The following is a 15,703-nucleotide window of genomic DNA, read 5'->3' as shown; positions in this document are numbered from 1 at the left end:
AACCTAAATACCATGTATTGTTTATATAGGATAAATATATTTTAAATTCTAACCACCTTTCAAGGAAGTGTTGAAATATAACTAGTTTGTAATCTAGAGTTAGCATATACCTGTTTTTAATTTTTTTAACAGGGAGTTTTGTCCTGACATTAAAATTACTACAGTAAATATTTCATCAATATAAAAATTTCATTTGGTAAAACCTGTAAGTACTTTTTCAGTATATATATAATTAATCATAATTATTCATAAAGAGATTTTATTATAGTCAAAAATGTGATGTTTTACAAAAAACAGTGCCGTAAAAAAAAAAAAAAAAAAAACAGGCCTAGAGGGTAAGACTAGCCATGGAACTAGACTAGCAAGTACTATCCTGGGAAACAGTGTCACAGCTCACATTAAATAACTAAATGAAGTAAATGTTCTCATAACAGTTGATATACTTAGCAGTTACTTTTTTAGCTTTCATAAATAAAATGACATACTTAACACAATCCATTCTATTATTGGCTTTTGAAAAAATCATAATGTTTTCTATAATAAAATAAATTCTAAAAGTGAGAAAAGGTTTCATATCATAATAATGTATTTCCTTAAATACTGGTGCATCCTATAAATTCTTTCTCTATAAGACAGAAGACAGGAATACAAATCTTGATTTTAAACTGATTGATTCTCTACAGTTTTTCTTGCTACAGTGTTAGTATAAAAACCCAAATGAGCAAGAATCTCTAATTCATGATTTAGATTCTGAGCTTGTAGGTTGCACGCAAATCCACTGGGATTTGCATGAGATTATAAAAATATGCAGGTCAAACTTTCTACAATGTCTCTCTCTTACTACGACTTACGGAGTGACTGAGGAAGTATACAGTCATGGCTCAGCTTTGTCTTTCTTCTTCAAGATGGGGTTAGACTCAGATTACAGAGGAAATAGGGAAAAGAGATAAAAGGAAGGTTTTCTAATTTCTCTGGAAACCAATATCATTACTCCCAGTAAAACTCAAAGAACATAATCAAAGAAACTATGAATTCATGTGTTACAAGGGTCTAACAGTAGTGAGATCGTCACGAACTATAAGTGACTTATCAAAGCATTTTTTTCCCTACACATGCAGTGAGAATGAAACACCAATGAATACCAGGGAAAGGGCAACAGAGAGCTTGCCATTTGACTGACACTGGCTGAATCTGAAGGTAGAATAACGCACAAATCCCATGCCTCTCAGGTACACAATGAACTGGCAAAGACAGACACACTGTCTTCTTTCCCCCCTTACTTACTACACTCTGGCTTCCATTTTTCCCAAGTTCTTCCTCTGAAATCTTGCTCAAATTATCTAAGTAGTGATCTGATATTGTGTGGCACAAATCTTCAAAAGAATAATCCTTTTCTTGACAGAGCTTTATTTCATCCAAGAGTTTTGATAATTCTCCAGTCACGGTTTCACCTGTACAGAGTAAATTTTTTCAGAAATTTTAAGAAAGAACATGGTTAAACTTCATGTTGAATAATAAAATATACCTAGTATGGTACTAAAACTCAAAATATGGCAAATAGGATTAAGTTGTCAGAAAATTTATTGTGCTGAAAGTAAGGTATTAAATCATAATTAGTACCATAATGTTAAAAGACAAAGAGAAATTCCTATTTTGCCTGTTTTTATTCTTTCTCAAAATGGAAATGAGTATTGAAGGTTTACATGTATGTTGTACATAAAAGCATTGGGAATTACAATTCCTAAAGATTCATTTATTATAGCCTTTAATTTTCAATAGTCTTTTAGGAGCATTATACTTCACTAACAGAATTCATTCACAATTCATTAACAAATTTGAAAGATGCTGGGAGCCCACTTCCTAGGTTCAATAAAAAGAAACAGTAGAACCTAATTAAACAAATAATTATATAATTAATAAATTATGCTATAAAGGGATAACAGAAGGAACAGATACATAATATGCATAATCTGTCAACATGAATATTTTATACATTGCATTCAAATATTCATTTTTTTCTAATCATTCTCAAAAAGGAACTTTATACCTATGATTTATTCTAAAAAAAGTTCCAGCAGTTACAATCCAGATCTAAGTGTTTTTTATTCTATATTAAAACATATTTTAGAAAAAAAGTCAACTGTGAAATATCCACTCCACGTAAACTTCACCATGACAGGCACGGCTATCTCCTTTACCCACCACTGTATTGCAGGACCAAGGGTAGTGCCTGACAAATAGCAAGAACTCAGTAAGTGTTAACAGAATAAATAGATAAAATATAAAATATAAGATATAACTTATTAGACTTGAAATTTCAAAGTATGAGCTTTTTTGTACATATAGGACAAATTTGTACATAAAAGTCTAGTATCATTTCAAGGGCTTTATAATTAGCTACTCACTTTTAGTCTTTTGGGAAGGAGACTCAACAGGAGATGAAATATGTGTTTCCTGTGTGGTATCTTCCTGTACTTGCTCTTCAAGGATTGTTGATCTTCCCACACCTTCTAAATATTCTGCGTGTATAAGTTTTTGAAATTACATACTTGAATTAATTTATTTTAAAAACCTTGTTTTTATTTTTGATGGTCACTTTTTCATTTATTTCTTCATATCCTAAATTTTTAAAAGAACTTCAAAAAATCAAACAAACTGAAAGAACTTCATGATGAGCTATTGATTTAAAGCTTTTTAATTAAAACAAAAAAGATATTTTAGAAGAGACTCATGAACGCTTTTTCTGAAAACTAAACTTTTGTCACATTCTTTCCTTAAAAATAAAGTTACCTGTTGAAGATACAACAACATCCTTGGTTTCCTTAAATATATTCTACCTGAAGGTTTAAAACTCTCTGAATGATGCTTTGAATAGAACTGATCCCTAAACAGGGACGTCAAATTCAGATGAAGACAGCAACTAGTAAGGTAACATAAATGAATGAAGTGGGATAAGTTTATTTTATAATGGTGTTGCAATCTTGTAAGCATAATTGCAGATTGAACTTGATTTCAACAAAGAAATGTTCTTTTCCATTATTCTTGAAGCAATGTCCCACACTCAGCCTATCTTTCATTTTTCCAATTTTGATGAGGACATAATAATAATAGTTAATAGCAACTAAAACTTATATATTGCTTACTATGCACCCAGCAGTATTCTCAGTATTTAATAAAAATTAACTAATTTAATCTTCACAAAACTATGACACAGGCACTATTACTGTCTCAGTTTTAAAGATGACAACTAAAGCATAAGGATTATTAACGTGGCCATGTTCACACAGCTAATAAGTGGCAAAGTCAGATAGATATAGGAAGCATCTCACTCTTCTCTTAATCATAAAGTAAACAGCATGTGAATGCAGGGATAAATGTCAACGAACATTCAGCCTCAATGTTACAGAAAGAACAGAAAACCTGCAGAGCCTGGTTAATCAGAGAGCTGGTGCCCCATCTAAAGTTTGGTAATGAAGTAAAACGAAAGCTTGCATTTTTTGAGAAACCAAAACTCTGGAGTGCTAGCTGAAATCCTAGATTTTTAAAAGCCAAAAGCTAATTCAGTTTTTTCAGAAACACAGTGTGAACCAAAAATATGTGATCTAAACAAAACATATCTGTTATTCAGCCCACAGTGGCTAGTTTGTAGCCTCTGTCTTAAATCAAGATTCCTGCCTATAGGTATCTTTTACTTGCATGTCATTATTCAGAAAGAACTTTTTCCTTGAAAACAAGTTAGGAAACTGTGCTGTCATGCTACTTGTGTCCTCATACCATCCACATAGTTTCTACCTAAGGGCAATTCTACTAGACAAATTCTACTAGGAAAAGAAAGCAACTTATGGCGCTCTATCATTAAAATTTTGACCCATGCAGTAATTATGTAAATTGAATCCTCCTCCATGATACAAATAGTAATTTTATCTACAACAAATTGACTGTATTGCAATAATAAACTTTTCATAAGATTTAAAATGTACCTATGACTTGAAAACCAGGAAGGCAAAGAACGTAGATGATTTGACAATAATTTTAAAAATTCAAAGAAGTCTCAAATACTCCATCATAAATCAGCATATCTAAGGAACCTTGACCATTTAAGAGAACACAGAGAGTTACTCCTACGTGATAACATTTCCATTTACGTTGGGCCAATACAGTATGTTTAAAATGTTTGTAATTATGTCATGCCCCCTTTTTAATAGATGATATTTATTTTGCTTCTCCCAAAAGACATGTTATGCACAAGTCTCAGTTTTTTTTAAAGCTCTGTTAAAGGCAAAATGCAATATGAAATACAAAGTACCTAGAGGAAAAAGATTTTTTAAAATATTGTCTACCACTTTTTTATTTTTCAACTTTCATTCAATTTGATTTTAATTTGAATTAATATGAACAGCCATACTTGTATTCTTCTCTGATTTATCTCTATATGCACTTGCAATTAACTTCTTTATTGACAAGAAAATTGTAGGGGCTTGAACCTCCCTGAGAGGCTTTGGAAATGGAGAAAAGAACATAATGACCTCCTGTAGAGCATCTATTCTTTTCCCCTCTTAGGCCTCTGTTGACTCTTGTATCTAAATGTCTCCTGCCCAACTTGGTTTTAATTCATCTATCTCCCTGCAGGACAAAGCTATTCTTCAGCTTCTCAACTGATATCCAATGAAATTGATCCCTCTGTTACAGTCATGGCCAATCCGTAACAACTGCAGGAGATAATCCCCACTGAACAGTGTAAGGGCTAACTACACAGGAAAAAACAAGCACCTGGGGTTTAAGGCAATATGCTACATAACAGGCCTAATCATCAAGCAGAAAGATAAAGCATATAAGTCTACATTTTTTTTTAAGTTTTAGATCAAATAGGGAAGTATGTAATTCTGAAATGAAAAAGTAATACCTAGATGGCTGTCCAAACTTCAATAAACCTAATAACTGCAACTAACTACAAATGGACTTAAATGACCTTTATCAATAAACCAAAGGCTGGCAAGACTGAATTATCTTGTACTACTGGATTTGGGAGGAAATAATCTGTATTCTTTCAGCTAAGTACAATTTTATTGTTGTCAACCCAGCATTTATGCACCAGCTCTAACACTTAGAATAGGGTATATGAGTTTGAGCAAGTCACTTAGGTTCTTGGGGCTTCAGTTTCCCTCACAGGTAAAAAGGGAGAATAACGGTATCTGACTTACCTACCACACAGTTATAGAAATCAGACAAAATAATAGAAAATCCCTGAAAACTCTTAAAGCATTATTCAAATGTCAGATAATACTTCATCATCATCACTTTGCAGCCCTATTTCCTTCAAGTTCTTAACTACACATTTATCACATGGGTTTAAAAAGACGTTTTAATGTCAAGTGAGAGAAAAAATACTTCAGCTTTTAAAAAAATACTACATAGCTGAAAAACAGAAATAAAACTTTAAAAGGTATTAATTACTACTGAGTTTAAAACTCTACCAGAAAAAAATGCAAATCATAAATTCATTCAAAAGTAAACATTAACTCAAAACCCAAGAGAAAACTAGGTAGTTTTAACTTAATCTTAACTGTAAGAGAAACTCATCCATCATTCCATATTGTTTACCTTGTAAGAGAGTTGCAATCTGGAGAGATTTCTGAGATGGATGTTCTTTCAGAATGTCTAAGACAGTTCTACCTAAGCTATCCTTTATGTTGGCATCAATTCCTGAAAGAAAAGGAAAAACCCACTAGATGTGCACAAGTGGAGTGTCATCAGAAGACAGTGGCAATACACAACTGCTCTAAATTCAAAAGTATACAGACCAAGCACTGAAGGTGATTCTTTTTTGAATTAAGCCCTACACACACACACACGTACACACGATCTTAGTAAGAAAGAAAGTAGGAGTCTACTGCCACAAATGATTAGGAACATTCTTGATGATGAATTAACACTTAAAGGGCACTGACCCAATCATTAAGACTGCTTTTTCTAAGAACAGTCTTAGAATATTTGAGTATTCACAAAAGTTGAAAAAAGGATTATTTTGAACTATTGTCCAAGTACTGCTTGTCCAAATACAAAGTCACATATTTCATACTTATTTATGCAAGGTTATACTCAATGTCAGCAATACTCATCAAACATCTGGTGAGTGAACTTCTTTAAGTATGTAACTGAAATACCTTTGGAATTATTTAATTCTGAAAATATTTATTGTACTAAGGAGTTTACTTTAATGTTACAAATAATAAAAAGTTTATAAACTTCCTAAATATCTAACTACAAACAATGCCAGTTTTCAGGATCTGGCCTCAAAAGTTAGTTCATTACAGCAAAATTAAGTATTTGCTTAAATTTATACGGAAATGTGTTACCAGCACATATTTAATTGGTTGCCTTAATTATTATATCACTGTGTTACATAACAAAGTTAAATATACATGAAATTTTAACTTTGTATAGCATAATCACAATGCAATAGTCTGCCAATATTTTTCATTTAATATTTTTACTGACGAAAATAAACATTAAATATAGCCTATAACACAAAAGACTCACATTAATTATTTAAGCATCAATTTGTATCCGTGCCTTTTGATCTTAAGAAAAAATCTGACCTCCATTCCAATTTTCTTTCATTTCAATCATAATACATATATGAAGACAAATAAGCCTATTTTATTGTTCCTTCAAAGCTTTTCCTCTAAAAGGTTCCCTTTAAATCACTGCAGCTAACAAACAATAGCTATTCAATTGATGAAGTAACTAGAAGTAGAATTTACCTTAAGAACAGGAAACCCTAATTTTTGTTTACTATAGTTCACAGTATAAAAACCTAGGGAAAGTAGTACATTCTTTAATAAACCAAGCAATTGTCATAATTTCACAGGAATCAATTCCTCCCTCTTATATAAGACAGAGATTCCTTTTTCTTTTGGTAGTTTCTCTAATATATTTTCATAAAATTTAAATATATAAAATTGCAATTTCCAAGAGCTTTTTATTAAAGTATCTATTGTGTAAAGGAAGGTGCACATTTATGTCAGTTTTTTTTCCCCTAAACACTGAGGCTTAACTCTACATAGTATGAATACATACCTGCAATTTGCCTTCTTTAGAAGGCAAGAAGTAAGGATGACTGGGGGAGGTGGGGAATTGTCTCATTTTCCTTTGTCTACCTGAAACATAAATGGTAACTGGAAAGATAAGCTCCATGGAAATACATGTTAGTTACCTGTTTCCAACAGAACTCGAACAACATCCACCTTTCCAAACAAAGCTGCTTCATGAAGTGCGCTCCCCTTTTCTGTCTGGAAAAAAAAAGAAAGAAAGAAAGAAAAAGAAGCACAATTGCATTAGGAATGCTTACAGGTTAAAAAAAATTCTGTCTTTTTATGTATTCATATGTATTCTCTGTAATCTTAGCACTCTCTGACAGAAAGGTAGTATAAAACAAAATAGAGATTCTAGACACAAAATCCAAAAGCTTAAGTTTGTGAAACAACTCTGCTTCTTCTATTTAGCCATTTGACCTTGTTATGTTGGTAAACCACTCACCTTCTCTTAGCCTTGGTTATGCTCAAGTATAAAGTAAGAGTAGTAATGCCTAGCTCATGAGGCTTGTGAGAGTATCCAGTGAGTTCATTCAACTCAGTATGCATTTCTTAAATACCAACTATACACCAGGAATAGCCGAGGGGTGTCCTGAAGTATGGTAATAGGATCCTGGCCCTTGTACATTTACATTCTATTTAAGGAGACAGATGTAAAATGAATGTTTACAGTAAATGAAATCTAAACAATTCAGTGTAGCTTACAAAACCTGGACAATCTTTTCCTTGCTTTCCTTCCCATATCCTCTGTTGCCCATCCCAACTCTCCCCAGACTTTCTGCCTTATGCTCCGGGCATACTGAACTTTTTAATGTTAGTATCATTCTCTGTTTTATTCCCTAAGGATCTCAAAAGCTGGTCCCTCTGCCTGGCAGGATCGAACTCCTAGCCAGCCCTCTTTATCTCACGATCACTTATACCATTAGCTCTCAATCTTCAGCATGAATCAGAGTCATCCAGAGAGCTTGCTGACCAGATTTCTAGGCCCCACCCTGAGTGGTTCTGATTCGGTAGCCCAAGAATTTCTATTTCTAACAAGTTTCCAGGTAGAACTGAGGTTATAGGTAATACAATTGAGAACTACTGACCTATACTATATGTCAAATCTTAACTTAAATATAATTTCATTCAGAACGGTATCACTGGCCCCTGAAGTCTAGTGCTTTTTCTGTGTGTTCCACATCAATCTATAGCTTCCCTCATCATAGCACTTATAGTACCACATAATAAAATCATGTGGTTGTCTATCACCCTTAATAAATTTTAAGTTTAGTGAAAATGTTGACCACATCTACTTTTTTGTCATGGTAGCCCCAATGCCTGGTAAAATGAGCCTTGAAAATTTAGACATTTAAGAATTATTTTGATGGCAAAAGGTAGAGGGAAGAAGGAACATAGCATGGAAGGGAAGAATCTGTGACTAGTGCAGAGAGAGATTGGTTTCTGCCTTGAGGAAGATCAAGGAAGATTTCAAAGCAGAAACTTTTCAAGCTATACAAATGATAGGGTTTTTAAAATTTTACTTCTTTTTCTCTCAAAAATTTCAAAACATCTATCAGGTCCTCAGTGTGTACATGTGCATGTGTGTGTGTGTGCTAACATGAACAGTGTCATTATGGCACCTTCATCCCCTTGTACTGTGATCTCTAATGTGGGATTTTAATCTCAATACAGAAAAGAAATATCACTATATAATATATAATGTAAAAACTTTTTTATTAATAAAATCCTATTGTATAATTAACCCAGTCTAAAGTGGTCTATAAATAAACGGTTGAGGAGACTTAAGAAACACTGACGATCTATCAATGTGACCTGAATTTATCTTCAAAAAGGCATAACTGAAATGCACTTGGATTTATAATTTGCCTGGTATAATATGTATAGATATTATTAAAAATGGAAATGAAAATAATTTATATATATATATATAGCACTGTGTAGAAGGAAAATGAAGTTGTAGAAACTTATTCAGTTCCTTAAAATAATATTTCAGTGTGGGGCAGATGTACTTTATTATTTTCACTCCCTGAAAAATATTCCTTGAAATAATCCAACTCTTCTCACTCTCATTCTGCGTTTTTCAATCAACTTTCTTGTTACTAATTTGACTTCCTTCAAATTTTCATAAATGTTTGGACTTTTGTTACAAAAACCCTTCCTACAAAAACATCTTAAAATTCTGAAAAACTAAATGATATTTTAAATGTAGGGATGAAAAGGAAAAGTAACAGAATTCCTCAGAGCCTGGGGAAGGGAAAGAGGGACAGAAAGTATAAATCCAGGGGTTGAACACTGAAACAAGAACTTGTTTCAGGGAATCTGCCAATTCCTGATAGATTAGTACCTGGGCTTTAACCAGCCACTGAAGGTGGGAGTGGGAACAGGGCAGGAGGCAAGGTCTGAAGGTCAAGCAAACTAAGAGAATATATTGAGGACTTCTGCAAAAATCTAAACTCCCTAAAGAACAACAGCCTTCATTAAAAAAAGAAATTAAAAACATGATGTAAAAATTTGCTGCATAGAGAGAGAAAGTAAGGATGTCTGTCTAGGTCTTAGCTCTTGGTAGATTAGAATGACAGAAATAAATCCTGCCTCCCTTAGAATTCCTAGCCACAATTCTGCCCTCACATGGGTTTGGGGCAAAAATTAACACAATCTCTGTGCCCCACAAAGCTAAAAAATGTAGAATAAAGTGATTCTAGGTTTGTTGTACCAGAGACAAATATAAATGCTTAGCAGAAGCAAATATAAGTCCTCTATATAAATCCTCTCTAAAAAAATACACTTTAAACTCAGGGTTCCAAGAATTCTAACAGTTAAAGCTCTAAGAAACACAAATTCAAAATTAGAAAAAACTGAACAAGAAAGAAAATTAGTCACTATGAGTAAGAAATAGTAGAAACAAAAAAGTAATAAGATCTATAAAAACTTCACATACTAGAATGATCAGCTATAGAATATAAAATATATATATATGATCAATAAGATGAAAGATCTAAAAGAAGATATCAAATATAACTAAAGAGCAAGAGTCCTATCAAAACTGACCAGATGTGAAAATGAATTAGATAGCACTTCTGGAAAACATATTTTAAATAGATAGGTTTAATAACAGCTAAGATACAGCTGGAAAAAAAGTATTGAACAGGATGGTAGATTTTTTAAAGTACATAATATAATTCAAAGAAACAAGATATTGAAAATGTGAAAGACAGGATAGAATAAGTAAGAAGATTTGAGACATATCTAATAAGACCTCTAGAAGGAGATGAGAGAGGTAAGTAATAGTCAATCACTAAGAACTTTTCAGAATTAGTGAGATACTAAATCTCAATTCTAGAAATACCAAGCAAGATAAATGAAAAAAACAAAACAAAACAAAACAAAAACTTCCTGCACATATCACAGTGAAACCATAGAACACCTAAAATAAAGAGAGTATCTTTAAAATATCCTGAGAAAAAAACATCTAAAAATAATTAATAATTAGGTCACAGCTGACTTCTCAGCATAAACAATAAAACCAGAAAAAAAGTATAACATCTTCATGTGTCAAAAGAAAATAAATGCCAACATAGCATTCTATATCCAGCCAAACTATCTTCTTAGATTGAGGGCAAAACAAAGACATTTTCAGACAGACTAAAAAATGAGTAGTTATTGTAGATCCTTACTGAAAGAACTTCAGTAGGATTCAATTCAGAAAGAAGGATCTCAGAAGCAAGAACTATTGGTGAGGTGACTAAAGAGAATAAGTAACATAAATCTAATTTGGATTCCCAGATACTCTGACACAGAAGAATGAGCACTGTACACACTGAAATGGATTACTGCAGGCAGTCAAAACATAAAACCTCCACCATAAATAAACAATTCTCCTTCTGGAGGAAGTTGATGGAGAGGACCTGGAAGGTTTCAGTGGCAGACTGGCTTTGGGTAGCTAAATAATTTTAAGAAAAGCACTTAATATTTCATTCATACTCTGGAAATGAGGAAAATTTTAAAAACTGAATATGGTTATTGGGATGGTTAAATAAGATATATATACAACAAATAAGATTTTTGAAGTGTTTCATTAACCTATAAAGTAATGCAAAAATTATCTTTATTATTGTTACTAAAAAAGGTATTAGAAAACTTATTTTTAAAACTATATTTTAATTACATATATGTAATATTTATGTAACATATAATATTGCATAACATTCATTTAACATATATATTATATATGTGTAAATATTTTCAAATTACATACATATGTCTCCATTATTTCAAGATAAAAATACTATGTTAAATAGAACTAGTGTTTCCATACAATGGCTAAGGAGACACTGACTCCTTGAATCAAATTAGAAAAGGTTAGATGATAAACATATTTTTGGCCTGGAAAAATCAGTCAATTTTTCTAAATCCAAGATTGATGTAATTAACTTCTTTGGTAAGAGAACATCAGAATCGTCAAAATGGAATAGATTGTTCTCATAAACTTAAGGTAAACAGTGGAACTAGCAACTATTTATTGCTATGACAGTATTATCACAAATAGTATAAAATTTAAATGTATCAAATCTATGGACTTTTCCTTTTCAAATAAATAGGTTAATTTCATAATATTCTACAATTTATCACTCCCTACCTTGAGTCAGTGTCTACTACTCTCATTCAAATTAGTATCATTCTATTCATCCCAGAATTCCACCCCAAATCCACAATCCATAACTGGCCAAACTTTGAAAAGCTGTGTTTACATAAAATAATACTTAGTCCAAAACATTCTACAAGCAAGGAGAATGTATACAGATAAGTAACACTAAAATGAGTGAACCTAAATTTGGGGCCAGCTTTTTCAACAGATCAAATTTCTCCATTTAAAAAAAAATTAATCATTTAAAATAAACATAATTTCCAAATAGACAATTATGCAGCTGATAATATAATAACCCTTCAAAATTTATCCAGTAAATAGATATGAAGCACTCACAACATCTCAGCACCTTTCAGGAAAGAAAAAAAAAAAACTCCAAACACAATTAGTGATGAAAATGGCTGAGTGAGAATAACTGAAATGATATATATCTTAATGATGAATTGCTGATGAAAGCAAAAAAAAACTCTCTCATTGACTGGCAATGTCTATTAAAGTTAAGACTCAGCAGCACCAAAGCTGAGAAAAACAAAACAAGCGGTAGGGAAGGGGAAAAGGAGAGAAGAGGACTTTCCTGTTTTAATCCCTGGGTTTTAGCTTTCTTTTTGTTTTTGGCTGTATGTATTTCCATGATAGCCAGAATTTCTAGATGTTTTAAAATGACTCTGGGGATATGTATTCCACCAGAGTGTTAAAATAGCAGAGAGAAAGGGGATGTGAAGATGTCAGAGCTTGCCTGCTGGTTCCCCCTTCCAAATTTAACACTCTGACCATAGCCCTTCTGAAGCTTGCAAAAGAGAATAACCAGATAAAGGAACACCAATTCTTTATTAAAGGAGAAAATAAATAGAACAATGATGACAAGATATAAAACAGGACTTTGGTGATAGTCAGAAGAAAATAGCACAAGTAGCAGAGTACACAAGGGAAACAAGACCTACTACCACTGCAAGAAGTAACGATCAGTGAGTAAAAATAACCTTGATGGGGGAAAAAGAAAAGCCAATGATAATGGCATTTAACTCAGAGGTAACAACCCCTGATGCCCTGGCTGGTACCAATTAACCATGCAGGCATCTCTTGGATAAAAGGTAAGAACTGAAAAGATAAGAACATTCTAGCCTTTGTAAACCAATAAATGATGTCTAAAAAACTTGAGAGGCAACAGTTCTTTTGTATCCTACATTAGCTCAGACTGTATCTAGAGTACTGTGTTCAAGTGTGGATACTAAATTTTCACAGGAATGTTGACAGATTGGAATGTGTCCAGAGAAGGCTGTCCCAAAACAAGAACCTAGAAAAACATTATGTGAAGGTTTAGACTGGGGATAAATGGCATAAGAGGAATATATGCCTTCAAAAAATTCAGAAATACCATTTTTCCTATTTGAAAGAAGACCTCTCCTCCTATTTAACTAGGGACTTCTAGCCACTCTCTTTACCTTTCCTGTCTTCCTTCACTCTGTTTCAGAAGAAATACCCATTCCCCTCCTTAAAGCTAATCTTCCAGTTGTGCTCTTTATTCTATCACTTTCTGCTTCCTGAGTTTTGCTCATGAAGTATCTCACCACTTCTCTTACGCTTTCAATTTCAGTCTCTTCATTGGTCCTTCCACTCTCCATAGAAATACACACTTTTTCACTATCTACCAAAACAAACCACCAAAGAAATTTTCTGTGAACCTGCTATGACTTCAAGTTCTTATCCCATATCTCACTTTTCCTTACTCCACGCTTTATGAAACAGCCTCTTCCCTTTTGCAGGCAAAATCTTTGTCTATTTTACTACTGCCATATCCTGGCACACAGTAGACAATGCCTGGTACAGAGCAGGCACTCCATAAATACATGGTGAATGGATGAATTGATTATATGTAATTGTACTGTCTTGGCATTCCTCTTATAACTGATTTTTTACAGACTTCTTTTTCAGAAACTCCCTGAATATTCTTTATTCAGTTTCTCCCTAAAGTTTCCTTCTTGTAAACCCATCTGTTTCCATGGCTTAATCTCTCACTTCTCTGAACTAGCACCTTTTAAATGCCATCTCCTAAGAGAGGCTTCCCCCATCCTTCATTCTCAATCACAAGAACCAGTTTGTTTCCTTGATAGCACTTACTACAATTTGTAATTTTTGTTAGTTTAAGTGTTTATTTTCTGTCTTCCTGACCAGGCTTTCAATTCCATGAGGGTAGGGAACAAAATTTTTGTTGGTGTAGCATGTGCCAGGTAGCCCATCCTGAGAAGGCTGGAAGGGATATGGTGTTCTGATAGGGAAGCTGTGATTCAGCAAAGGGGAAGGAAAAGGAGTTACTGGGGTGGTGAGTGAGATAGGTCAGGGATGGCCTCCTATTAAGGTGACATTTGAGCAGATACCTGAAGAAAATAGAGGAGGAAGTCATGTAGGTTGGTAAGGCAAAGGCCTTGAGGCAGGAGCACATACAATGTGTTCTAGCAAAAGCAAGGAGGCCACTGTGGCTTAAGCTAAGTGAAAAATGGCAAAGAGCAGCAGGAGGTAGCTTCAGAGAGAGAGTCAGACCAGGTCAGATTAGACCCTGTCAGTCACTGTAAGGAGTTTGGGCTTTTTATCTGAGTGAGATGGAATACCACTGAAGGTTTTTGAGAAAAATAAAAAAGTAATATAACTTGATTTCATATAATGGGATCACTCTGGCTGCTTTGTTGAAAATAGACTGAAGGCATCTATAACATGGACCAAATGTTTATGTCCCCCCAAATTCAAAATTGAGGCCCTAAACCTCAATATGACTACAGTTGATGATAGGGTCTTTAAAGAAGTAATTAAGGTTAAATGAGGTCTTAAGTCGATGAGACTGGTGTCCGTATAAGAGGAGGAGGAAACATCAGAGAGCTCTCTTTGTCTCTCCATTTGTGTGCAGAAGAAAGGCCATGTGAGTACCCAGTGAGAAGGCAGCCATCTATAAGCTCTCACCATGAATCAAATCAGCCAGAACCTTGATCTTGGACTTCCTAGTCTCCAAAACTGTGATAAAAAAATATTCGTGTTGTTTAAGCCACCCAGTCTATGGTATTTTGTCATGGAAGCCCAAACAGACTAATACAAAGGCAAAGGAAGAAGCAGGGAAACCAGTTAGGAGGCAAAAGATAATCAAGACTTAGGCTCTGGTGGTAGTAGTGAAGGGAATAAAAAGTACTGAAATTCTAGATACAGTTTGAGCACAAAGTCAATAGGATTTTATGAGGAACCAAATGTAAAATGTGAAAGAAACTCTAAAGTTTTGGAGCCAAACAGCCAAACAATGCTGCCATTTGCTGAAATGGGAAAGACTGGAAGATGGGCAAATCTGGGGAAAAAGGGTTATGGAGGCTAAATACTTGGTTTTGGAAATGTTGAGTTTGTATGCCCATTAGTATCCAATAGATAAGTTCAGCAGACAATTATACACCTAATTTAGAGTTCAGGGTGAGGTCCAGAATGAATGAATAAACTTTTTATTGTTAGATAAAGATGTCATTTGAAGCCAAGAGACTGGATGAAGTCAACTAGGAAGTAAGTACAGACAGGGAAGAAAAGAGGTCTGAGTATTAAGCCCTGGGACACTCTGATGCTTAGAGATCAGGAAGATGAGAGCAGTTTATCACTGAATAGGGACATGACAGATTACACTACTGGCCACTCCTTTTGTATGCCCTCTGCCATATGACACTGCAGCTCTCTGCACTTATTTGGGTGGAGCCCATAACCCTATCCATTGATTTGGGGCTTGCTTTAGCCAATGGATAAGAGCTGATATGATGCAAGCAGAGGCCCAAAATGTGCTTGCTTGCTTGGGCTTAGGCCAAGCCCTGGCTAGTTCCAGGAGGAAGATAATAAACACACTGTGCAGAGCTGCACAGACTAACTTACACCATGAAATAAAGCTTCCCTAGCTGGCCTGTAAACTTATGAATGAGAAAAAAATGCTACTGCCTACTAATAT

General features: G+C 33.9%; 1 protein-coding gene across 9 annotated transcripts in view; it reads right to left on the bottom strand.

The window, feature by feature from the left end:
- The window catches only part of ANKS1B (ankyrin repeat and sterile alpha motif domain containing 1B), an 860,784-nt gene that overhangs the window by 714,101 nt on the left and 130,980 nt on the right, over positions 1-15,703 (bottom strand). For all 9 annotated transcript variants that reach the window (XR_012510715.1, XM_074375248.1, XM_074375245.1 and 6 more), the window contains exons 5-8: positions 7,217-7,292; positions 5,602-5,703; positions 2,406-2,519; positions 1,285-1,451 (exon numbers count right to left, since the gene is read on the bottom strand). Coding sequence is in view for 8 of the 9 variants with exons in the window: in XM_074375248.1 (XP_074231349.1) it covers positions 1,285-1,451; positions 2,406-2,519; positions 5,602-5,703; positions 7,217-7,292 (459 nt within the window). In the remaining variant the exon portion in view is untranslated. The remainder of the gene's footprint in view (positions 1-1,284; positions 1,452-2,405; positions 2,520-5,601; positions 5,704-7,216; positions 7,293-15,703) is intronic.

The sequence above is a fragment of the Camelus bactrianus genome, chromosome 12 (assembly GCF_048773025.1).
Source record: "Camelus bactrianus isolate YW-2024 breed Bactrian camel chromosome 12, ASM4877302v1, whole genome shotgun sequence".
Classification (NCBI taxonomy): domain Eukaryota; kingdom Metazoa; phylum Chordata; class Mammalia; order Artiodactyla; family Camelidae; genus Camelus; species Camelus bactrianus.
This window is presented reverse-complemented; position numbering and strand designations above follow the sequence as displayed.